At 37.6% G+C, this 27,378-nt stretch overlaps 1 protein-coding gene across 1 annotated transcript in view; it reads right to left on the bottom strand.

Moving 5' to 3' along the window:
• HMGCLL1 (3-hydroxymethyl-3-methylglutaryl-CoA lyase like 1) overlaps positions 1-27,378 on the bottom strand; it is a 136,705-nt gene that overhangs the window by 53,019 nt on the left and 56,308 nt on the right. The window contains exons 4-7 of the mRNA XM_047797261.1: positions 22,269-22,364; positions 19,716-19,864; positions 5,241-5,304; positions 1,703-1,891 (exon numbers count right to left, since the gene is read on the bottom strand). Coding sequence (XP_047653217.1) covers positions 1,703-1,891; positions 5,241-5,304; positions 19,716-19,864; positions 22,269-22,364 — 498 coding nt within the window. The remainder of the gene's footprint in view (positions 1-1,702; positions 1,892-5,240; positions 5,305-19,715; positions 19,865-22,268; positions 22,365-27,378) is intronic.

Below are 27,378 nucleotides of genomic sequence, written 5' to 3'. Positions count from 1 at the left end.
TCCTGTCCCTGCCTCTCCAGGTGGCTGTTACGGGTGGACAACAGGCAGACGCCCCAGGATTGCAGGCCTCCCCTCTTTGTAAATGGAGACTCTGCAGTTCAACCAATTCAACAAATGTTATAAAGTGTAGCTTCCCCTCTGAACACATCAGTCATCTTTCAGCTCCTAGGACATGATCCTCCCTCTCCAAGGCCTTTTGCCCAAGTGGTGTTTCATCTGCTTGAACATTCGTTTCACACATCAGTGTGCATATGCGCGTGCGCATGTGTGCACACACACCTTCTTGGGGTTAGTTTCTTCTCATTCTTTATATCAGATTTTAAACACTACCTCCTCAGAGAGACTTTGTTAACCATTACAACCACAATGGGATAACAGCAATATTTTGCGCTGGGGCATTTTCAAGAGGCAGAAAAGTATTCAGAATCAGATGTTTGGGTTCCCAGAATTTGCACAGTAGCCCTGTATCCCCAAACACTAAACCATCACTCATTATCTAATAAATATGCTACATGAATATAATTATTACTCAAAGTGTTACCATGTAGAGGATATATTCACATAGAGAAATGAGAGACAGACAGACAGACAGACAGACACACACACACACACAAACACATCTCTCCAGGAACTTTCTGGTGAGGAACACTTAATAAGTTACAGTTGCAGCAGAAACACAGAATCCTGAAGCGATGCCTAGTTCTCTATTGTCTTAGAAACCAGAATAGAGAAGGAAACTTGTAAAAATTCCCACACCCAAAAGTCCATGGGATACCGTTTTTTCTTCTAATTCAATACAATGTTCCCTGCTTGCTTCCAGAGGATAAATAAGGATTTGTGCACATATGTTACAAAGTCCAAATAAGCCCTTGTGGGGCTTGATCTTCATAGGGTTTTTTAACTTCTGCCAAGCAACTGCACACTGCAGAGCTGTGACATTAAGCTTCACGCATTGATTTTCAGCCACACCAAAAAGCTTTCATACGCTCTTATCTTTAGTTGTCAAAATCTTGGATTCGAAGACCATCAAGTGACTCTATTTTTAGCCAGGTTTAAGAAATAACATCAATTTAAAATAATAACCTTAAAATTCAATTTATATCTATTCTTTTAAATAAATACATTAAAAAGAATCAAGTTATTATTAGAATTTAATAAGCAAGTCTTCATCCTCCCCCTTTTTCAATCTCTTGATTTTGCTCCTTTAACAGAACAGACTTGATAAAAACCAGGGGTTCTTTCAAAAGTATGCTTGCTAACACCAGGAACACATCTTAAACAAAACAGTCTCTACCTCAGCACCATATCTTCTCATCACAGCATCAAATTATCCAAAGAATATCGGTTACATGTTTATAACAGCATATGCTCCCCAAAATGCCACCATATTTTGGTCTATTAAATTTTGAGGCTGAGAGCCACTAGAAGTTGAAGAAAGCAGCCAGAGCTCTAAGAGGACTAATATTTTAAAAAGAACAAATTCAGAGATATTATCAAATCAAATGAACAATAGTAAGAGACATCATTACCCCCCCAAAATGTGCAATTTACTAATATTTCCCAGGTGCTTGTCACGTGGCAGGCACTGTTTAAACGTTATATTCACAGCAACGCATAAACATTATCTCACTAAAGCTCTTAATGTGTTTATATTACAAACAAGTACACACCTTTGCACACACATGCAAATAAAACAAAATACCTGAAGGGCTGTAAGAATATTTGCTAAGGCCTGTCCGTATGTGTCATGACAGTGAACAGCCAGGGCTCGCGGTGGGATTTCTTTCATGACACTTTCCAATATTTTCTTCATGCTTCCAGGAGTTCCCACGCCAATCGTGTCTCCCAGAGAGATCTCATAACATCCCATGCCATACAATCGCTTAGATACCTATTAGGAAAAGGGACGTACTAGTCAAACAGAAAGGAACGAACCCAGTTGTTCCTTAGCAAACATCATCTGGAGGTAAACATCACCCCTAGGATCAGATGCATATCCATGGAGAACTTCTATTTTAGTTTTCTAGTCCTTTCCCTTGCTCATGAAATCCCAAGCATAATATAAAACTGCGAATGACCTTATGGTAGTTATCTTTTTCTAATATTGAAAATTTAGAGTCATATCTATCTACAAGTTCAATTGTGAAACCATGAGCTACAATCAATTTCAATCATGGGAGGCTTATTTTCTCAACCCTTTTAGTCAAACAGAAGCATCCCAAATTTACTTTGGAATTAGTATTTCACAAGGCATTAGATTAGTGGTCAAGAGATATCAATTAAGTAGCTTTGTAATTGGTAGAGACACTTAATGTTTTTGGCTTAACTTTTCCAGCTCATAAATGGATGCGCCTGAGCTTGGTAAATTTCAAGTTTCCTTCAAGCCAAGTAACTGATGTTTGCTTTCAGGGAACAATATGAATTTGCATGAAGGCAGCATGGTATGTTGACAGAGACATGGCTTCTGGAGTCAGACAGGCCTGCATTTAAATCTCAGCTGCCACCAATGCTAGTCATGAGATACTGGGCAGAAGAGTAACCTTTATAAGCCTTGGGCCGTAGTCTGTAAAATGCAAACAATAGAACACATTTATTTAGGATGTTTTCAGAATTGCAATAATAATGATGATGGTGGTAATGACATGGTTGTGAAAATAAAATGAGATATATGTTAAGAAAATCACTTCGTACAAAATTTGACACATGGTCACTGCTTCACTCCTGTCTTACGTATTTCTCCAGTGACTGCTTTATGCCAGGAGCTGTGCTAGGTACTGGGATAGTGTGAGAATACAGGCGTTGAGATGGCTCTCGGTATCTTGGAGTCTGGAGTCAAGCGAGGACAGACCTTAATCAACTCCACTTGAGAATGTGTAAACAACAGGTAAAAAAATAATTGTGGAACAAAGAAATGGGATTCAAAGAGCATGGAGCAGAGGAAATTGACCTAGATCTGTCGGAACAGGAGGGGCATGAGATAAAGTCATCATTAACTTGTTTAAATCACAAAGGAAGGGTGTGAGAAGAACATTCCAGGTGGAATTTCAAATACAAATGGTAATGTGTTCCAGGCAACTGAAATATGAAATACAAAGGGCATTCCAGGTAGGAAAGAAGGTCAAACACAAAGGACATTTGTGACAAGAAAGCAAAAACAAAGAGGGAATGGAGTGCATAAAGCTCCATAAGGGGCAGAGCATACAAAGGGTACACACAGCCTTGCAAGCCAAGCAGGCATAGGGTTCTGGTTGAAGATTCTACCATAAGATCAACAGAAAGCCTTGACCGAATGTGGGGTGGTGTTGATACCACTGGATTTATGTTTCAGAAAGGCAGTAACAATACATCGAAAACAGGCTGGAGAGCACTCAGAAGGGCTACCTAGTCCAGGTAGGAGACCATTATTGGATGGAAACTTGGACTGAAAAAAAAAAAAGCATAATGCTGATTTTCCTCTCTTGCCTATTAAATGCTGGAATTTCTTAATGGTCAGGTAGAGAAGAATGAGGCTTACACCTAAGAGGTTGGAGGAAAATCCTTAGTGTGGTGTCAAGGGAAATACAAGGGCAGCGGGAGTGTCAGGAAGGGGGGCAGTGGTCACCAGCCCCAAATTCTGCTATGAAGTCAAGACAAGGACTAAATTTAATCTCACATTTCTTGACCCAAGTACCTAAGAGTGATCTTACAGAGAGAGATTTCAGCAGCATGAATGGTCTAGATGTCATCTCAGAACATGACGGAGAGCTGGTGGCACATGGGGAGAGGGACCCTCCTGCTGCAGAGAGTCCTTCAAGAAGTGTAGATGTGGCACGATGGAGAGAGAACATCACTGCTAGACAGGGATGCTGACTTAAGGAAGGAAGTTTTGAGATGAAGAGGCGCGAACATGTTCAATCAAAGTCAATGGGAAGGACTCTGCAGGTGCATACACAGGGGGCCAGTGGGGGAAAGGGCTCGAGGCTTCAACAGAGGGAACACAGGGTTCAATAGTCATTTTGGAGAATGAGAGAGGAAGCCAGGTTCACGGTGTAGAGGTACAGTATAGAAGGCCCAGGTAAGGTCGCTGGTCATGAATTCCTAATTCTTCCAGTCTGCCTGTTACATGCTTGTCTTCAGCAACATCCCAGACACTGTGGAGCAGGAATGGAGAACCTGAGGCTGTGTGCGTGGTCTGTCCAGAGGTGGTGTGAGGCAGAAGGCAGAAAAATCAGGGGTGGGTGTATAGGCACAGTTGGATTCAGGTTTTGTGGAGCCTGAAGTTATACTATTTTGGAAATATTCTTTAAGAAAAGAATATGCAATTGTGAATACAAATTAGTAACAGGGGCTTGGAAGGGTCCAATGACAGAGAAGGATCACAAAATATTTTATGATATTTCTGCCTCCATGTGCAAAGGTCTTAATTAGTAGACTATGGGATCTCTCTCATTTGAAAAATCTACAGTTCAAATGAATGTGTCAAAGAGGAATGGCTTAAGCCAGACTGGAAGTTTATCTTGCCTAAATTTTGATCTTCTAACAATGCCATCTTCACAACTTCAGCACCACGTTACTAAACTTCTCAAAATTAACCTGAACAACAGCGCGCACCAATATACTACTTTATATACAAATACGTTTCTGGGTCCAATATGATCTCCAAGACTGAACATTTTGTATTCATTCGTAACAATTAAGACAAGAGAAGATGGAGTAGAAAATGAACTTCGATAAGTAGATCCTGACTATTATCTATTGCTGGAAAATTGCTCCGGAAAAAATAGCAGAAATTTCAGCAGAAAGAGCTGTAAGATCTCAAAGGAGCAAAAACACAGAAGCCATGTGTACTGATACACATGCCAAAGTATGCAGAGAAAACAAAGTGATGCTACCTGAGCAACCAAGGCAGCGCTTAAGGGAGATGTGCAAAAACACCAAGGCAGTTTAAGCAGATGCGCAAGTACTTCCCTTGCACTGCGACAGAAGGCAGAAAGGTTACTTCCTGTGTTCCATCCACAGAAAAACAAAACAGATCTTTTTATCTCCTCCATCTTTAGCACCCACATAAGACTCAAATCTTAACTCTGAATAGTGACAGTCAATATATAGGTCTTTAGTGTTAAAATAAAACAAAATAAAAGTGATCAAACATGTCTCCCAGTTCATGGTTTCCTTAGTCTTGTTGTGCAGATGCAATAAATAGTGTTTTAAAATAACATAAATCATTTTACCGAGAACCAGAAAATAGACATACAACTCACTTCTGTCACTTTCTGTGGTGTGATGTTTCCTTCATATGGACAGCCCAAGGCGCAGGATACATACCTAAATTTAAAACACAGAGCCATATAAATATGCATATGGTGAATAAGCCATTTCCTAATTCCCAGTTTATAAAAATGAAGAAATACCCCAAAAGTCATCAAGATGACTTTTTTTACTCTATTCCCTCATTATTGTCTTATTCTCAGACCAAACAAAAACAAGTGGGAACATCTGCAGTTTAATTCATATTTTAATTTTTCTAATAATTACAATTTGACATATGTTATTTGATGGCAGCTGGGGATAAGATAAGTGTTTATCTTGTGGGGTTGCTTTAACTATAGCTATAGATGAACACTCACAGCAGAAAGTAAAGTGAAATAGAGTCTTTTATTTAAATAAGTGCATATATTCAACAGTTAAATATCCAAGTCTTTGGAACCACAGAGAGCATGTGGATGACTAACTGAATTTCCCTCTTCATTTCCATCTGGAGGTTCTGACCTCACATAGATACAGTCATTAATCACCCCCAAATTCCTAGAACTGGCCACAAAATCAAAGTTCATCTTGTTTATCTCTCATGGGTGTACCTAAATCATCCCAAACAGAAGAGTGTCTAGTCTGCGTTTTAAATATTCCAAATAAAGATGATCCATAAGCTTCTTTGACAATTTAATATAAAAAGCCAAGCCTTTCCTGCAAGGACAAGGATACCTTTCCACCTTAAAGTATTTATTAAGCTCTAGGAAAAGCCTGTTTTAGCTATTTTCGGCTCAACACCAATTCCATTTTATTAAACTTTTCTCAGAGATTTTAGAACACCTGTATTAAAATAATGCATCATGAGTCTGATCATCAGGAAGGAAGTAATTCACATGAGGGAGAGAGGGAAATAGGCTGGATATTCAGTTCTTTGGGCAAGAATATGAAAGGCTTTGGAGAGTAACGTCCTTGAATGCTATGCCATCGAGCTTAAACTTTAAGATCACTCAAAATTATTTTCAGACATTCATAATACAAGATCAGATTTGTTTTCCAGAAATGTAATTCTTCCCAAACTTTGGAAGTGGCTGCCAAAGGAAGGGGGGAGGCAAACATGAGTGAAAGCAATCCTATGTTTCCTTGATTTTAAGATGCTGTCAATTTGATGTTCTTTTCCAAGACATACAGATGGCCAACAGGCACATGAAAAGATGCTCAACATCACTAATTATTAGAGAAATGCAAATCAAAAGTACAAGGTACCACCTCACACTGGTCAGAATGGCCACCATTAAAGTGTCTACAAATAACAAATGCTAGACAGGGTGTGGAGAAAAGGGAGCCCTCTTTCACTGTTGGTGGGAATGTAAATTGGTCCAATCACTATGGAACACAGTATGGAGGTTCCTCAGAAAATTAAATACACAACTACCGTATGATTCAGCAATCCGGCTCCTGGCATATATCCAGACAAAACTAATTCAAAAAGATGCATACACCTGCATGTTTACAACAGCACTATTCACGATAACCAAGACATGAAAACAACCTAAACATCCCTCAACAGATGAATGGTTAAAGAAGATGTGGTACATATATACAATGGAATACAGCCATAAAAAAAATGAAATGGTGCAATTTGCAGCAACATGGACGCAATTAGAGATTATATTAAGTGAAGCATGTTAGAAAGAGAGAGACAAATACCATATGCTATCACATATGTGGAATCTAAAACACGACATAAATGAACTTATCTATGAAACAGAAACAGACAGACACAGAGAACAGACTAGTGGTTGCCAAAGGGGAGGGGAGGTGGGAGAGGGAAGGACTGGGAGTTTGGGCTTAGGAAATGCAAACTATTACATATAGAATGGATAAAATTAAAAAAAAACAAGGTCCTACTTATAGCACAGGGAACTACATATCCTGAGATAAACCATAATGGAAAAGAGTACAAAAAAGAATTGTGTGTGTGTGTGCGTGTGTGTGTGTGTGTGTATAACTGAATCACCTTTCTATGTAGCAGAAATTAACACAACATTGTAAATCAACTATGCTTCAATTTTTTAAAAAAGATGCTGTCAATTGAGAGATACATACGAATTTCATAACAGGTTTTGGAGAAAAAACATAAAATACAGGGGTCCCAGTACACATCCATTGACCCTAAAGATGTCATGTAATTTCAAAAGTATTAAAATGTGAATAAAAGTTTGGTTTTGGAATTAAAATAATAAAGCAGTTCCAGAAGCCAGGCAAGCAGTTATGATGGCAGAAAAGAAAAGGATATAAATTCAAGTAAAATTTGAAAGCTATGCTGGACGGGAAATCCATCTCTCTGCTCTTTCAATCACTATAATATGAGCTTAACATTTGAATAATTTGTATAAATTTAATCAAGATATGTGAGAAGAAAATGTTCTTAGGTGAACATTTTCCTTACCACTGGAGAAAGTGGTAAGGAATGGAAAAGGATCAACACTTTCAATTCAGATACAATGATTATATACAACATGTTGAAAACAGCACATTTATTCTGAACCCAAAATATTCAGATGTGATTAAACAGGAAATCCAAGTCATCCATTTATATGCCAGACCCCTAACTGTGAAAACCAAAACAAGCAAAAATGTGACTGATTTCTGAATGTTAATCTTGTATCCTGCTACTTTGCTGAATTCGTTGATCAATTCAAATAGTTCTTGTGTGGAGTCCTTAGGTTTTTCTATACATAGTGTCATACCATCTGCATACAGTGACAGTTTTGCCTCTTCCCTTTCAATTTGGATACTCCAAAGACAACCTACAGAATGGGAGAAAATAGTTCAAACGATGCAACTGACAAGGGCTTAACCTGTAAAATATACAAACAACTTATACAACTCAATGGCAAAAAAGCCAATGACCCAATGGAAAAATGGGCAAAAGACCCAAACAGACATTTCTCCAAAGACGATATGCAGATGGCTAACAAGCACATGAAAAAGGCTCAACCTCATTGATTATTAGAGAAATGCAAATCAAAGCTACTATGAGGTACCACCTCACACCAGTCAGAATGGCCATCATTAACAAGTCCACAAATGACAAATGCTGGAGAGGGTGTGGAGAAAAGGGAACCCTCTTACACTGTTGGTGGGAATGTAAATTGGTACAACCACTATGGAAAACAGTATGGAGGTAACTCAGAAAACTAAATATACAACTATCATATGACCCAGCAATCCCACTGTTGGGCATATATCTGGATAAAACTTTCCTTAAAAAAGACACATATACCCGCATGTATACACAATGTAATACTAATCAGCCATAAAAAAGAACAAAATAATGCCATCTGCAGCAACATGGATGGAACTAGAGACTCTCATATTGAGTGAAGTAGTAAGAAAGAGAAAGACAAACACCATATGATATCATTTATATCTGGAATCTAATATACGGCACAAATGAATCTCTCCACAGAAAAGAAAATCATGGACTTGGAGAATAGACTTGTGGTCGCCAAGGGGGAGGGGGAGGGAATGGGATGGATTGGGAGTTTGGGGTTAATAGGTGCAAACTATTGCTTTTGGAATGGATTAGCAATGAGATCCTGTTGTGTATCATTGAGAACTATGTCTAGTCACTTATGATGGAGCATAATACTGGGAGAAAAAAAGGATGTATACATGTATGTGCAACTGGGTCGTCATGCTGTACAGTAGAAAAAAAATTGTATTGGGGAAATAATAACAAAAAAATAAAAAAGTAAAAAACAATTTAATAAAAAAGGAAAAGATACATGCAACTGTATGTTCATTGCAGCGCTATTCACAATAGCCAAGACATGGAAACAACCTAAATGTACACTGAGGAGTTCCCGTCATGGCGCAGTGGTTAACGGATCCGACTAGGAACCATGAGGTTGCAGGTTCGGTCCCTGCCCTTGCCCAGTGGGTTAACGATCCGGCGTTGCCGTGAGCTGTGGTGTAGGTTGCAGACGCGGCTCGGATCCCGCGTTGTTGTGGCTCTGGCGTAGGCTGGCGGCTACAGCTCCGATTGGACCCCTAGCCTGGGAACCTCCATATGCCATGGGAGCGGCCCAAGAAATAGCAAAAAGACAAAAAATAAATAAATAACTAAATGTACACTGAGAGATGAATGGATTAGGAAGATATGGTGTATATACCCAATGGAATACTATTCAGCCATAAAAAAGAACAAAATAATGCCATTTGCAGCAACATGGATGAAACTAGAGACTGTCATACTAAGTGAAGTAAGTCAGAAAAAGAAAGACAAATGCCATATGACATCACTTATATCTGGAATCTAATATAAGGCACAAATGATATTTGCCACAGAAAAGAAAATCATGGACTTAGAGAACAGACTTGTGGTCACCAAAGGAGAGGAGGAGGGAGTGGGATGGACTCATAATTTGGGGTTAACAGGTGCAAACGATTGCCTTTGGAATGGATAAGCAATGAGATCCTGCTGTATACCACTGGGAACTATATCTAGCCACTTATGATGGAGCATGATAATATGAGAAAAAAAATGTATATATGTATGTGTGACTGGTCACCTTGCTGTCAGTAGAAAGTTGACAGAACACTGTAAACCAGCTATGATGGAAAAAATAAAAATAATTTAAAAAATAAAATAAAAAATAAAAAAACAAGCAAAAAAAGAACAAAACAAAAAAAGCAAATGTCAAACAAGCAGAACTCTTGTGTTCTCTTAACTAAATGGTAAACTATATTCATTTATTGTATTTTAACATTCTACAGCAGAGTTTGGCAAGCTAAGGCTCATTGACCAAATGCTGCTTATAACTCTCACAAGTAAAGTTTTATTGGAACAAAGCCATGTCCATCTGTTCACCTTTTACCCATGGCTATTTTGCGTAGCTGCATCAAAGACTATCTGCCTCACAAAGCCTAAGATATGACTAACTGGGTCTTTACAGAAAAAGCTTGACAATTACTGGTTAAAAAAAAAAAAGTGAGGCATTTTTATGTGTGAAAAGACCTCCATGATGATGAACACAGGCTGCAGTGTGGCAAGAGTCAGTTTCTAAACTTCTGCTCTTCTCAGACAATCTATTACAATGGTTCTTAATCTTGGCTGTACATCTAGGGAATTTAAAACAAAGCAGACACTGATGGATAGGACACACTCCAAACCTATTAAATCAGAAACTTTAATGGAATATAATCTGGCCATTAATATTTTAATATAATTTTTTTAAGTCCCATTAGCTGCCAAAACTGAAAACCACTCAACTATCAGCAATACTTCCTCACCTGAACTGTTTGATTGATGCCCTGGTATAAAAGTGATGTTACACAGATGTGACAGATTCTAATCTCAGGGATCTCCTCACTGCTACCCCACAGCATCTGTCCAGGGCATTCATGACATTTATTCATCTTTAATTGGCTGGTGGTTAAATTTCTCAGAGACCCATTTCAAATAGCTTCTACTCTGCTTAAACCTCAATATGCAACCTCTCTGTTTCTTTTTCATTTCATTCCTTACTTCTGGTTCAATGTCCTCTTTACCGAACTACATCCTTTAGTAATTCTTTCAGCAAGGGTAGAATTTAGCGAGAGCAGGCTCTTTTGTCAGCAAATGGTTTTATTTCACTTTTATTAATGTATAATAATTTGGCTAGCTATAGAAATCTAGGCTGACAGGGTTTTTTTTTTTGCCATTTTGAACATATTATTTCACTCTTTCTGGTCTTGGTTTTTGCTGATGAGAATTTTCCTAATGATCCTTCCTTTATAGTAATTTTATAGTAATATTTGGATTACTAATTGCTTTAGGATTATCTGTTTATATCTAATGCTTTACATTTTACCACGAGTATGTCAGGACTTGTTACACTTCTTTGATGTTAACATTAATGCTTTTCTTTTTTTTTCCTAGAAAAATCCTCAAGGTACCAGTTAATCAAACATATTTCTCATATCTATTTTCCTGCTTTTTTCCTTCTGGGAATTCTTTTAGGCATTCTCTCTTAATTTCACTTCCAAAACTTCTGTTATCTTTCTGTGTTTTGTTACTGCAATTTTCTCAAAGCCTACTTCCAGACCATTAATCCCCTCTTTAACTGTGTTAATATGCTGTTCAATACAATTATTGTTTTCATCTAATACATGTGTTTTTCATTTCCATTTCTTTTTGTCAGATCTTCATTCTATTTTCATAAAGACAGGTTCTTTTATCATGCTCTTCTTTTGCCTCTATAAATGTTAAGGGTTAATTTACAATCTTATTTTCAGATTATTCTATGTCCCTCTTTCCTGCTAAAGTTCTGGTTTTTCTTTTTCTTTCATTTATTTTTCTTAGGGTAGTTTGTTTCCTCATGTGGTCTATAAATTTTACTGGGAGTGACTTTTCATGGTGATTTTAAATGTCTGTAGAAGTTCCATGAGAGTCTTGAGTTATTTAAATGTTCCTATAAAGAAGATCTAATTTCCTTTTTCCCTTGCCTTGTAGACTTTACCAGTTCCCAGGCAAATTTCTACCTTAATTTCTCAATTTTGGTTTCCATAATACTCATATGTCATAAATTCACAACCTATAACCCTGGCACAGGTTTCAGTGACTTTGCATTGGCAAGGAAGTGCTTCCAGACTCCAAGAATACTGAGTTCCAAGTCCGTTTTAGCAGAATATCTATCATTTCCCATACAGACTTTAAAAATCCCACTTCCAAGCCACCAGGGATTATATCTGGCATAGATACCCCTATGTGCAAGTGGCATCCTTACCACACTTTCTTTGATGAAATCTGAGGACCTTCTTTTCTGAGCTTGGCTCTATGTTTTACAAGTTTTTGTATTTTTGTGTTTGTAATGGGAACAGAAAATGGAGTCTCTGTATCAGCTCTGTTCCCAATACTCACCACCCCCTTCTCTCTCTCATTATTACACAGATAACTCCATGAACAACTCCCACTATGCTTATGGACGTTACAAACTGATTGCTTGATTGTACTTACCTGGTACATTAAGTTCAATATATCCAAAATGGTGCTCTTTCCTATTTTCCCCATATTTGCCATTAAAAAAAAAATCAGACAGTCATTTTCAGCTGCAAAATCACTTGCAGGTCACCTTTGAGAACACTTTCATGAACCAGCATTGGCTGGGTCTCCCCTCCAGTCTCAAGGGCATGTGTGCTCTACCACTGCCAGTCCACCTGGACAGAACGGTACCCGACTGCCCTCTCCACGATGGTGGAGGATGTCTCTTAAGTGCCCTCTTTGCCTCTAGTCTCATGTCACTCACTCATCTGTATTCCAATATCTATTGCCCAAATAATACTCCTAGAGCATGGGTCTGAGCGCCTATTTTTCCATTCTAAAAAACTTTAACGGCGTGCCATTGTCTAAACTTAGTATTCAAGTCCAGCAACTTGTGAAACCTCATCTTTCCACTTGCCTTCCATTGCTCAGCCTCAAAAGCTCCTACTCCAGTAAATATCAACTTCTGCCTGTTACCCAAACATTCCTGGAAATTTCCCTTCACTACACCTTTGGTCTTTGCAGATTTCCTGCCTTGCCTGGTTACGTTTCCATATTTTTACCAATCTTTATTTTTAATATTCTTAATGGCTACACCCATGGCATATGGATGCTTCAGGGCCAGAGACTGAATCCAAGCCACAGCTGTGACCTATGCCACAGCTGCAGCAATGCCAGATCCTTTAACCCACTGAGGTGGGCCAGGGATAGAACCTGTGTCTCTGTAGCAACCCAAGCCACTGCAGTTGGTTCTTAACCCACTGGGCCACAGCGGGAACTCCTATCCATCTCCAATGACTCCGTTTTTTGACATTTTTTTCCTTAAGGTTTCTACACATAATGCTAGAGAAATTTAATACAGTATTACCTTGAACTTCAATAGGATTTATCTATATCTATCTTAAAATATTTGGCTTTCTGACCATATAATCATTATTTCTTGCATACATCTTACTTTCCCATTCTGCTGGAAACTCTGTCTTTTTTTCTTTTTTTTTTTTGCCTTTTGTAGGGCCACTTCCGCGGCATATGGAGGTTCCCAGGCTAGGGGTCTAATTGGAGCTGTAGCCACCGACCTACACCAGAACCACAACAATGTGGGATTCGAGCCACGTCTGCAACCTACGCCACAGTTCCCAACAATGCCAGATCCTTAACCCACTGAGCAAGGCCAGGGATTGAACCCGCAACCTCATGGTTCCTAGTCGGATTCGTTAACCACTGAACCACAATAGGAACTCCTGGAAACTCTTTGAAGTTAGGGTTGCTTTTCATTTTCATAATCCACACAGCATCACGAGATAGGAAATTATATAAAACAGCATTCCTTGAATGAATTAATGCAAAAATATGTTAGTAAAAATACCATTTTAATCTTCTGAATAATTTCCTATGAAATTCCTAGGCTTTATAATCAGCAAATAGCTAGATTCAGGATATTAACATCCTAAATTCTGTAGCCAGAGATGACAGGATTCTGGGAGTTCAGACTTGGAACCACGTTTTAAACATTATTTAGGATGACAGAGTAATAAAGGAATCACCAACCATATTGAAACCAATTGTCCTAAAATCAACAAAAAACAGTGTTACAATAAACTCTGGATAGAAAGATGAGTTATTTTTATTTGTACTGGCTGAGGCCATTTATCTGTATGATGCAAAGTCATGATAAAAGATACATAAATCGAAAGCATTTAAGTCTTTAACAACTTTACCCAGCAGAACTGAATGATGAAAATTCACCTACAGTGAGGACTTATGCAGGTCTACCTTCCCACAATTAGCCCATGTTCCTCCAATCACTGTAGCAAAATGAAACCAAAAGAATGAAAAACCGTGAATAAATGCCACAAACACTTGGAGTGTGAAGTGTTATCCTCAGAAGAGAAAAACAATGCCAAGAGTGATGAGATAACATGTAATGTCAATTAAAGTAATAAAGACATTTGAACAGAGAAGCAGATTTGATGCATTCATGCAGAATATATCAACGTATAAACAATACAAAATAGCATTCCATTACCAACAAGCCAATTCAAAATAAATCTTGAGAGTCTATCATGCATTTATTACTGTGAATGATGTACGAAATAATGACTGTCCTTTGGTCTCAATGAGCAATTCTGCTAACATTCTCCTTTTGCTCTAAAATGCAAATTTCATGAGAAATGACAAAACACATTTTTTCCTCAAAAGCTCTACATGAAGGCTATTTAGATATGACTGCATAACCACAACTTACACATATTAACTATAGCTGGGTATGTGAGATTCTGGCACACAGCAGTGACAGAATAATGTGTAAGGCTAAAAAAAAGTGTAACTCCAACAAACCATATGTATGAAAGAAAATAGTTTTAACAGATGTCTCATTTTTAGAGTTTCATGCGCCATATTTTAGTAAATGATGATGTGAATTGCTCTTTCAGGCCAACAGAAAGGCCTCAGTTTAACAGTAGAACTTGGAAAGGAACTTTGAGCAATAAGCTGTCCACTTATAAGAAGACGGTGCCATAGATGCATGTGAATCCCACTGGGATAGATTCCCCAATGGAAGGCATGTGCTTCCATCAGTCATGAGAAACACGGCCTGCCAGTCACCGTGTATGTCACACATTGAGCCCTAAACAAGGAGGGTCATTATCTCACTTAATACGGCTGCTATTACAGTATCAGGATCCACAACAGTATATGCACGAGGTAGGGGAAGGACAGGAAACACAACATGTTCAACACGACCAAGGTGCTTTGGCTAACAAACAAGTAGGTTGCAAGTTCTTGAATAAATGTGTTGAATTATACATTTTCTCCCAAAGGAAAAAACCAAAGAAAACTGACAATTTTGAGAAAGAAGACTATGCCTTTATTTCACAGTTGCTGGAAATCATTGCCATTTTATTTACTTTTGACCACGCTTAAGGCATGAGGAAGTTCTCAGGCCAGGGATCAAACCCATGCCACAGCAGTAACGAGAGCCACTGCAGCGACCATGCCAGGTCCTTAACCTACTGAGATACCAGGGAACTCCCATAATTGACACTATAGAGGCTAGATCATTGGTTTGGGATAAGAAGAAAGTGAGTGATGATGGCTATTGAGATGAAGAAGTATATGAAATAGGCACTCATTACGGCTCCATGAAAAGCTGATGCTTCATCTCCTCCAAAATATTGATAAGTATTCATCCCATTTTATAAAGAGTTTATGATGAAAGCAGAACATTATTGCATCCTAAAACTCTCTTTGTTTTTCCATACCTAAAAGTTATCTATGGTTGTCTATGTTAAATTATTAATTTGCCTTTTACTCCTTGTTCTCATTATTTTGTACCTCTACTTTTTCTGGGAATTTGCAAAGAAATTCAGCAGTTACAGTTCACACTTAAATATTTTTGTATTTTGTATTTTTTAAATAGTGAGTGAATAATTTTGATTGGCTCCTATAAAAAGTGTTACAAATACACTTCTTTCAAGTTTGAGTAGGTTCAGACTTTCAGGAAATTAATCATGGATCCAATCATTCTAGGTCACTTTATAGGAGAAGCCTAAGACGTCATCACGTAAAAATCCTTTGCTTTGATACATACAACTGCTGATCTTGTGAGTTTACATATTTATAAGCATCATACAGGGAAATCAACAAGGCGCCTTGGCGAGTTTCTTTTTTAAATTAGTATTGTCACCAAAAGCATGTGAGCTCAAAAATATATGAGCATATAAGCATGTGATTCTTGTGACTCCATTAAAGAGAAGTTTGATACTAACTTCAAACAGAAAGGAGTAAAACCTGAACATCTTACATATTAGAGCATGATTTCATATCCGAGGCATTTCAATTTTACAGGATTTTAATAAACCAAGAGATAATGCTGCCCAAAAATGTCATTGATAAAAACAGAGAAAATGATTACACGTTTAACAGGCTTTCATTTTTTGTTGTCTTTTTAACGTTTTAAAAATTTATAGACAGATAAGAGAAAAATAACCTGGATTTTTTAAACATGTGAATTACACATGAAAGAAGGAAGGTAAAATGTGGACATTTCACTGCTCACATGCACGAAGTGTGTGCAGCAGTGGTCGCTGACTTTGTACTTTATGTCAATGATCTGGCCTGGTGTCCCAGATGTTAGCTAAACTACCCGAGCCTGTATAAAAACGATGTACACAGAAAAAAAAAAAAAAGTTAGGGAGTGCCCACTGTGGCCCAGTGTTAATGAACTCGACTAGTATCCACGAGGCTACAGGTTAGATCCCTGGCCTCACTCAGTGGGTTAAGGGTCGGGCGTTGCCATGAGCTGTGGTGTATATCACAGACATGGCTTGGATCCCATGTTGCTGCGGCTGTGGCTGTGGTGTAAACAGGCAGCGGCAGCTTTGATTCCACCTCTAGCCTGGGAACTTCCGTACGCTGTAGGTGTGGCCCTAAAAATCGAAGAACAAAACAAAGAGAAACAAAAACAAAAAAACTGTGTACCCGTGTACAAACACATGTACGTACGTGTTTCTGGGCAGGGAGGAAATAAACAATAGCCTTCATAACTTTAATAAAAGCTGCCATTTAGACCATATGAAAGTTTCTTATTTTTATAAAAGCTTAAATGGCTTTAGTAAGCATTTATGTAATGTTCCCTGCCTTATGGCCTTTAAATCTGACAGCAGCTGGTGACATACATTTTCTGGATGGTGATCCATGTCCATGCTGCTGTTGCCATAGTAACACCTGCCAGAGCATCTAGTTCAGGTTTAACTGGTTAAGCATGGTTCTTTTCCTTAAATGAGTCCCACTGGACTATGGCTTTTAATAATGAGTACCTACCATCTAGATTGTCAGTGGAAATAAAATCTAATTCAAACTCTGCAAAAGTTTGGAGGAGAACAAGAAATTTTTCAGCTGTACCAAGAGTGAATTCACATCCATCCATCCAAAGGTATATTTCTGAAAGTGTCTAGTTTTTTAGCAAATTGGAGACTTGTGCTCCCAAGGAAGGAAATCTGCACTGGAAAACACACATTTGTCTACAGTGTAACTCTATAAGACGTCTCCAATGTCCTTTGCTGATTTCATTCCCCTGCAGGTCACTGCTTGCCCATCCTTCTTAACAAAGCCTGGAAAACTTTCAGTTGTAGCCTGGTTAGAAGTTTCTTTACTGATAGGATGATATAAAATATTCAACAATCAGTATTAAAGAGGACTTAGGGCTTCTATGAGCCTTACTGTGTTACCTATTCTATTTTATAAAAACTACAATGATAAAATCTGATACTAACAATTTATTCACATCCCTCTTTCAACATTTAAAAAAAAATCTTCCCATTTGAAGCACAAACTGCACATGCACCCCCCTGACTTCTTAGAGTTTGTGTTTTTTCAACTTTCCAAAGAAAATTACTTTACTCTAAAACCTACACTCCACATTTAAACACTTACATAGAAAAACAGGGTCTTCATTTTCCCCTTTCTTTGAAAAGGAAGAGATATAGCAATGTACATGTGTGAATTTGGAAACTGATAGTACATCTCTTCCTTCTTAAGGTGGTTAAGAAATTTTTGCCTGACGAATAGACATCCTTTATTTACTGTCTATAGAAGTACATTATCCTGTTTTTTTCAGTTTTGTCGTTTGTGCTTTGCATGATGTGTGTGTGTGTTACAAAACAAATTATATATCTTTAAAAACCCATGCTGGAAATTTACTAAGGAGAAAGGAAAAATAAGTTTGAAAAAATAAGCAAACCAACAAGAGCTAACTATGGTGTAATCTAATTCTGCTTGCTCTGCAAATGACCCTGGTTGAATTTCAATCCTTTTCTAATACTGTCACTCAAAGTTGGTTCCACTTGTCTTTCTCATTAATGACGAAAGTGAACTTTGCTCCCTTCAACCAAAGGAAGGACAACCTGTGTCAAAACCCAGTGACAGCACTCAGCCTTCTCTTACAAACGTTTTAAATTTTAATTTATGAAGATATGGCATGTTTATCATATCTCCATAATTATAGCAAACAGAAAATTAGCTGGTGTCTTAGTAACAACTGCTTTATTCAGTAACGATTGGCAATGCATTTCACAGACATGGGCCTGAGGTCTAGAGCTTGTTAATAGAGGCTCTCCTGCTGGCCTAGAGTCAGGCAAGAACCAAAGTAGGTCTCCTCTCTCTTCGCCTTCCCCATATCCCTTTGCTTTGGGGTCATGCAGAGAAAGTATGGAAGTCGGCTATAGAAAGGGAAGCTGAGGAATTCCCAATGTGGCTCAACGGCAAGGAACCCTACTAGTATCCATGAGGATGCAGGTTCAATCCCTGGCCTCGATCAGTGGGTGAAGAATACGGCATTGCCCTGAGCTGTGGTGTAGGTCACAGATACGGCTCAGATCCCGAGTTGCTGTGGCTGTGGCAGAGGCTGGCAGCTGCAGCTCTGATTCAATTCCTAGCCTGGGAACTTCCATACTCTGTGGGTTTGGCCCTAGAAAGCAAAAAGAAAGAAAAAAGAAAGGGATGCTGAATGGGTGAAAGGAGGGACCCAAGACCCCAGGGCACGTGAATTTTACATTTTACATATGCTGTTGAATTTCTTCACAAAACACTGCTGTCTTTTTTTTTTTTTTCTTTTTAGGACCACACCTGCAGTATATGGAAGTTCCCAGACCGTGGGTTGCATCAGAGCTACAGCTGCCGGCCATAGACACAGCCACAGCAACACAGGATCCAAGCCATGTCTGCAACCTACACCACAGCTCATGGCAACACCAGCTCCTTAACTGACTGAGTGACACCAGGGATCCAACCCACATCCTCATGGACACTAGTCGGGTCCGCTGAGCCCAACAGACATACAATATTCTTTGAAGAAGAAGCATGGTTCTTAAAAAAAAACTTTCATTAGAAAACACATTGTATGATTCCTTTCCAAAGGCTACTATGGGCGTATACCTTTCTATTGACTTCATAATCTATAGCTTACTAGGTTGAGAGCCGAAAGTGGCTGCATTGGGGTAATTCATAATTAATAAAATGAATAACAATGTCAGGCTAGTCCCTCTGATCTCAAATGCATTACACCCCACGGGCCAAATATACCCTCCTGATTATCAACTGACGTTAATGAAATGTATGAATACACAATGATGGCCCTGAGCACACACAGTACAAATAAGATACCCTAGGTGCATTGTTACATGTGGTAAAACAATGTCTAGATAGTTCACATGGAGCTTTAACAATAGACATTACTGAACTACACAGAACTTGTGGGATTCTATTAACGAGAACCTACGGTATAGCACAGGAAAATCTCCTTAAGAGTGTAATAGCCTGTATGGGAAAAAGAATGGATATATTCATATGTGTGACTGATTCACTCTGCTGTATGCCTGAAATGAATACAACGCTGGAAGTCAACCATATACTCCAATAAAATTCAATATTAAAAAGGGAATTTGTTAGATTCCACAAGTACCCTCGAGCTGGAATATTCATGTGCCTTGCAGACTTAACGACCTCCTCAAACTTCTCCATACTTTCTTCGATAGAACAGTTAATATTCTTCTTGCTAAAGGATTCAGAGGCGGCACCAAAAACTGATACCTCAGTGGCTCCTGCAGCAACCTGAAAAACATAATTAAAAGGTAACAGCTAATAATTTCGAAAAAAAAATGATAGCAGCAGGAAACACATTAACTCCCCTGTAAAGGAATACCTGTGTTCTCTAACATTGTCCTTAGAATTTAAAATCAGATTTCTCTCAGCGGGCCAAATACTTTATGACAGCAGAATAATTCCACACGCTCCAACATGCACATATCTGTGAGACACAGAAAACACACCCCAATTTTGCCTTTCCTAATGGCTATGCTCAGGAATTTCATTTTTTGTTTTTTATGGCTGCACCTGCGACATATGGAAGTTCCCAGGCTAGGGATTCAAATCGGAGCTGCAGGCCTACACCACAGCCACAGCAACGCCAGATCCAAGCTGTATCTGTGACCTACACCGCAGCTTACAGCAACTACCTTATCCTTAATCACTGAGCAAGGCCAGGGATTGAACCTATATCTTCACGGATACCTGTAGGGTTCTTAACCTGCTAAGCCACAATGGGAACTCCCAGAAATATTTTTACCCTAATTCTGGAAAATATTAGCACTCTGATCAAATCTCTTAATATTTATGGAAAACATCACTTTTTGAACAATTATTAACATAGAGGATGATAAATGCTTTCTGTTTGTCTTCTCTTCTTACAATCCAACATAAAAAATGGTTTTCCAAGTGATCATTTAGATTTTGCTTCTTCATTTGGCTTCCACTGTTTCCTACCTTAACTATTACAAGCAAACTCTTGTTATTTAATGCCTTAATCTTCTCACCAATCTTTAAATCCAAATGTTGACCTTATAAGTTTTTTGGCTTGTCCCTTTTGCCATCTTTCCTCTTTCCCCCAGGCTTCCCCAGTGCTTGTTTTTCAAATATCAAGCCTCCTAGTTTTCTAGCTGGATGTTTAAGACTTTCTATGCAGTTATCTCTAGCACTGTGCCTAGACTCCCCTTTCTCTCTGATACCCTACAAATACCTTAAGAAAAAAAAGTCATCTTTTCTCCAACGTTTAAAAAAAATTGGCTTCCACTCCTTCATACAAAATAAATTTTTAACCTTTAAAATTAAAATTCTATTTATCGAACACCTACTATGTGCTGGGGTTGTTGTTAGCACTTTGCATGTCTTATTTCTTTTTTGTTGCTTTTTTTTTTTTTGCTTTTTAGGGCCGAACCTATGGCATATAGAAGTTCCCAGGCTAGGGGTCAAATCAGAGCTGCAACTGCTGGCCTATGCCACAGCCATAGCAATGCAGAGATCCGAGCTGCCTCTGCGACCTACACCACAGCTCAGGGCAATGCTGGATCCCTGACCCACTGAGCAAGGGCAGGGATCGAACCCACATCCTATTCCATGCCACAACAGGAACTCTCTTGCATATCCTATTTATAATCCACTATCTTTTAAACTAAATATTATGCTGATTTTATAGATGAGAAAACTGTGACTCAAAGAGGCTAGTCAAAGTTCTGGAGCTACGTTCAAAAACACAGGCTTGCCTGACTCCCAAGCCAAGCCTTATCCTACTATATTCTAAGTTATCTTGAGGGTATCCTGTCATTTCTTTCTCACGGTGGGAACATTCCCTACTTTGTCAGGACCTGGATGCCAGCAATATTTACAATTTCTTAAGGGGCCTCTTTCTTTGCAATGAGATACCAAACTGTACCAAATCCAACAAAAGAGGTTTCACAAGATATACTAACAGGTGAGACATCAACTGAGCACCCACAATTTCCAACTTATGCAACACATTCCCAAATACAAAAGTAAAAAGCATCCATTAACACCAAAATTAGCCACTGCCAAACTTTTACAGTAAAGCCATGCACACATAACACTTCAAGCCTTTACTTAAAATGGCATTGATTCTTCTAGTATGTGTAATCATGAAAGCTTTGCGGTATATAAATTTCTAAGTCACATAGATTGAAGAAACAAACCAGAAGATGAATAAGGAAAGTTGTCAGAGGTGGTGCCAATGACAGCGATTGGTGTCATGTAGATGGTGGGAACGACAGCCACAGAAAGCTGACCCCCCCAAGAGTGACAAATATAATTATCCACTACAATAATATTAATAATTATAATATTGTACTAGGAATGTTTTATTCTGTATTACTTTTTTTGAGAGGGAGGCATGAAATGCACTTTCAAAAGAATTTCATCAAAATGGATAATTGCAGGTCTGTGTTTTAATTCTTGAGGGATGAGGCTGGAAGAGCCATTTATGTGGAGCATTTTGATGGCAGCAATGCTGCAAGGTCACGGATCTCCATGTCCCTATGTGAATATATTAGTGATACTATTTACGCAGGATAACCTGGAAGTCACATATCACGCCAGTTTAACTTTGTAAAGATCTCTACAACAATAAGAAGCATATCAATTTTAGAAAACTTAGTAGCACACTTACAGCACGGTGAAAACCCTGGAGATTCGGAGTTAGGACAGGATAGCGAATTCCTGGATACTGACGAATGCCCTTCATCACTTCCATGTGGTCAGCCATCTTAAACACACAATAGTTATGCAGAGGTAGGGACTCTGAATAATCTGTCAAGCATGACTTTACTTTTTCAGGAAGCTTATGATTATGCAGGCAATTGGAGTCTATAAATTAACATTTAATTTATTAAACGCATCCGCTATTGGTATTACAACATATTGGTATTTATTATTTAATGTATTCATGTTTATTAAACGTATTGGCATTGACTATTGCAAAACCATGCCAACGTAGCTAAAGACTCAATGTCATAAATATATAATAACTAGATCTGGGTTTAACGTCCTCATGTAGCAGGATCTGGTCAAGTGACTGATAGTCAGGAATCCTACACGCTGGGGTTTACACCTGACTGATCTTTAGTCTCTTCGTTTCATTTAGGAGCCTCCAACACTCCTGAGAGTGGGGAGAGTTTAAAAGGCCACAGGCTAAGCATTTACTTTCCACATGAAAATGTTACCTCCAAATAATTTTCAACATATGAAATTTTACAATGCTTATAGTAAGGTGTAAATTACACGTGTCCATTAGAATAAGTTAACAAAGCTGAGATCCTGACATATTACTGGTTTTAGTTAGTAAAAGTCATGATACCCTATGTAGTTCTATCATGGAATTACTACTTGTTCTCAGAACCTGAACAAATAAATAAATACAATAGAGGACACAACAGAGGACACAACTCCTCCTACCAAGAGTTTATTTTTCTATATTTTCTATGAAACTATTTTTAAAAACCTCAACGTTGAATCAAAATATTAAATTTACCAGTTTGCCACCAAGTCTATAGTTTAGCCTCCTAGAGCAATAACTGACGATCAAATTCTGCAATCACCACGTAGAGAAATTACCATTGCCATCACCATGAGCTATGACACGAGCATAGTGAAGAATAATAAATTATGACATGAGCAATACATTTTAGGAATAACATATAAATAATGAAAAGTATACAACACGAACATGGAGGAAGCTGTAAAAATATGCACCAAACCAAAATCTGTATCTTCGATATGGGAATTCTCAGGCAACAGTGGGAACTCAACTTGTGACAAGTTCCACTGCAGAGAAATGGCACTGGGAATAGAATTCCCAGAAAAAAATTAATAGGACACAGTGGTTGGTGGTACAAGGGAGGTGACTTTACTCAGAAATGTAATCCTCACCCTTTATAGTGTCTTTTTAAAATAGTTAACGTTTGTGCGGATTTCAACACAGTTGTCGATTACACATCCATGAATTTAGCCTTCTGCCTGAGGCTAGTGTGAGCTCTGTCCTTCTGTCTCTGTCTGTCTTTCTGTCTCTGACTCTCACACACATACACGTAAATATGTACTCACAAACTATCATAAAAAATTTAGAGCATCTATTCTAATCTCTGTTAATCAGAAAGAAAAGCAAAGTTACTACTAGTTTTAGGATATTGTAATGAAATCTAAAACAACACTCTCTTACTAGAGAATAATATTAGATATTACTAGTATTTAGGTCTAACTAAATACAGTATGTTTAAATATTTTAGACCCATTTGCATTAATATGATAGCAGAAAGCAATAAAGAGTGCTTCTCTAACCACTCTACGTTAGAGAATAAAGTACGGCAGCACATCACAGCATGAAGGGGACGAGACAAATTTGAATCTTCAAGAAATATAGGTCATATTAACCCTTAAGTGATTATTATACTCAACAAATAATTTAACAAAAATCTTGAATCATTATATAGAAATGTATGTAATGAAACAGTGACTTAGCATATTATCAAGTGGTAGAACTGAAAAATGAGCAGAGATGATAGTAACCAAATTCCTAGGTCATGAAAGCTAAATATTGATAATCACTGAAGATACTTTAATGAAATTATGATAAATACATTAGTTAGAATCCAACGAATCAGAACATTTTCCTTTTTAAAAATAGCCACAATATAATGAGGTCATTTAAGAAATAATAATTTTCTAAGTTTGGTCAATAAAGACAATTATGTAAAGAGCTTTAGGAAATCATGATAGGATATAATTTTATTACAATGAATAAAATAGAGCAGGTTTCAATTAAAAGTATAAAATCCTTGGTTTACTTTATTTTTTTACTCTTAGGGAGTTTATGTTATACTTCAAGCCTGATGTTATTTTAATGTCTAAAGTTTAACTACTATTCAAACAATAAAGGAACTATTCCTTTACAGGACTATTTTGACATTTTAACAAAACCTTTCTACATCTGGTTTGAATTAACATATTTTTAAGATTTTGCTGTGACTTTTCATTTAAGATAATAAAAATCCCCATTATTTGGTTGGTAACATGAGTTGCCATCCTCTAGCCATGGTGTGGGAATGGCCATATTTATCTAGCCAGCCAAATAGGCTACACCATGGTGAATCAATTTCGTAGGTATCCACACTTTGATATGGATTCAAATAATCACAATATTTGTGCAATAATTTGCAAGCATCTTAAAGATATGAAAGGGTCACAAAAATTAGACTGTAATAGGTGTATATTTAGAGATCTTATTTTACCTGCTACTAACTCTATCACGGGGTGATCATTTTGAACACCTCACATTATACCCATGTAGACATCTCCCTAATATTTTGTCATTATCTGAATACTGCAATCTCTCCTAAACATTTAGGCTTCCAATGTGTTCTCCAGATGACAGCAATGGCTAAAATATGGTTTGGGCATTGTTTAGTGTCCTCATCTCATCCAAATTCTCGGAGATTATTGGAATTTCAAGATAATGCATATGAAGGGAGTGTATATACATTGTATGACTGGGTCACTTTGCTGTACAGTAGAAATTGGCACAACATTGTAAATGAACAATAAAAAAAGATAATGCATAAGAGTATGTATTTTGGAAATAGGCTATACAACTTGCCATTGTGGAAATACAAAAGTTAATTTTTAACTATCATGAGACCTTAAAAATTGATTTTTAAAATGCATTTCAATATTTGAATATTGACTCATTTCAATATTTTATACACTTAGTATACATCTAACATTATGATATAGATAAAAGAAGCAGAGGCAATCCATCATATACAGCACACAGGCTAGTTGTGGAAGGTGTGTGTGTGCGTGTGTGTGTGTATGTATACATCAAAAATATAAAATAATACAAATACCATGTGATCTGAAGTTCTATGGAGCAGATAAAGAAATATTTTTCTTTGCAACCTAAGCTAGAATAATGACAAATATTTAAGCTAAACCTTTTCTAGGCCAAATGAAAATAACTCAGGGGTCTGCTTTTCAGTGGAGTAAAATATTCATAGAGTTTAATGGAGCAAAATCATTCATACAGTATGAAATTTTTAAAAATATTCATAGACCAAAACTACTCATATATACATTCATAATTTCTATGATAATTAAACTTTCTAGTGTACTGTAAAAGGAAAGGGTTTCATAAATCAAAAACTTAAAACATTATTATTTATTAAAATTCTCCAGATGAAGTGACATATGTAAAAATTAATTTTAAATTCATAAAATTCATTCTTCCATTTTCTACTCCAATGAAATGATATGTGTAAGTATCTACTACCCTTTATCTCTCTTGCAGATACCAGTTGATAGAGAAAACAGAATATTCCCTGAGTAAATTTTGTTTAGTTCCAAATGAACATATGTTATGTGATGTTCACTTATTTTTTTTATTAACCATGATTTTTTTTACAAAGTATAGCTGATTAACAATGTTGTGCTAATTTCTGCTGTACAGCAAAGTGACTCAGTCATAAATATATACATTCTTTTTAATATCCTTTTCCATCACGGTCTATCCCAGGAGATTGGATATAATTCCCTGCGCTATACAGTAGGACCTCATTGCTTATCCATTCTAAATGCAGTAGTGTGCATCTGCTAACCCCAAACTTCCAGTCCAGCTCTCTCCTTCACCTCTCCCCCTTGGCAACCGCAAGTCTGTTCTCCATGTCTGTAAGTCTGTTTCTGTTTCATAAATACGTTCATTTGTGTCATATTTTAGATTCCACATATGAGAACATATGGTATTTGTTTTTCTCTTTCTGACTTACTTCATTAGTATGATAATCTCTAGTTGCACCGATGTTGCTGCAAATGTCATTATTTCATTCTTTTTTATAGCTGAGTAATATTCCACTGTATATTTAAATGGCAGAAGTGTTTGGAGAAAAATCTAAAATCCGTGGAAGAAAAAATGTTAAGATACTCCATCTTAGGGCAATATCTGCAGAATTATACAAATTGACCACCTCTTTTACCACTGGATCTTGTAACCTAAATCTAAGACTCTCTTTTTTCTCCTCTCTGCTCTGGTCCAGTCAATAGGACCAAGTTAAGCATCATCGATGGGTGAACGTTACCTACTTTTCCTCCCTTCACTCTGCTCCCCTGCTAAAGAGCTCAAATTATTTCCCTCCCCTGCCATCTAACAGGAGTCCTGCACCTGATTTCTTGTCATGATGGATGGAGTAGAAGGATAAAGCTGCTAAGTGGTAGGAAAAAGAGAATAAGACAGTTAGAAAATCTGAGTGATCTAGATAGTCATGAAGCTGGAGAGGGACAAGATGGGTTTGAGAGATATGTTTAGGTAGCAAGAAGCCTTTACTGCTCTGGAGCAGTTAAGAAGTGTGAGAAGAGAAAACAAAAGGACAACTATACAAAGCATTGCTCTAAACCATAGAGTCAGTCTCCTGTGATGGTCCTCAAGTAATGGACATAAGATGGGAAGACCATTTAATTCATTTAGGTCGCTATATTATACCTCTTTTTGTGTGAATACAGGCACTGACTTTGCCACTTGGGAGAATTCACAATGCTGTGCTCTTCAAGATTACTGGTGTAAATATTCTCATACATAAAATATAGTTCTCAATTATACCTCCTATTAAAATTTTCACTCCAGAGGTAAGCCAAGAGTCCATATACATCATGTCCTATGATACCTGGCACCAGAGGTATGTAAATATTTGAAGAGAAACAAGTTTCAAAACATACAGTCAGATGCTAGTCTATAG

Source organism: Phacochoerus africanus, chromosome 9, assembly GCF_016906955.1.
Source record: "Phacochoerus africanus isolate WHEZ1 chromosome 9, ROS_Pafr_v1, whole genome shotgun sequence".
NCBI classification, from domain to species: Eukaryota; Metazoa; Chordata; class Mammalia; order Artiodactyla; family Suidae; genus Phacochoerus; species Phacochoerus africanus.
This window is presented reverse-complemented; position numbering and strand designations above follow the sequence as displayed.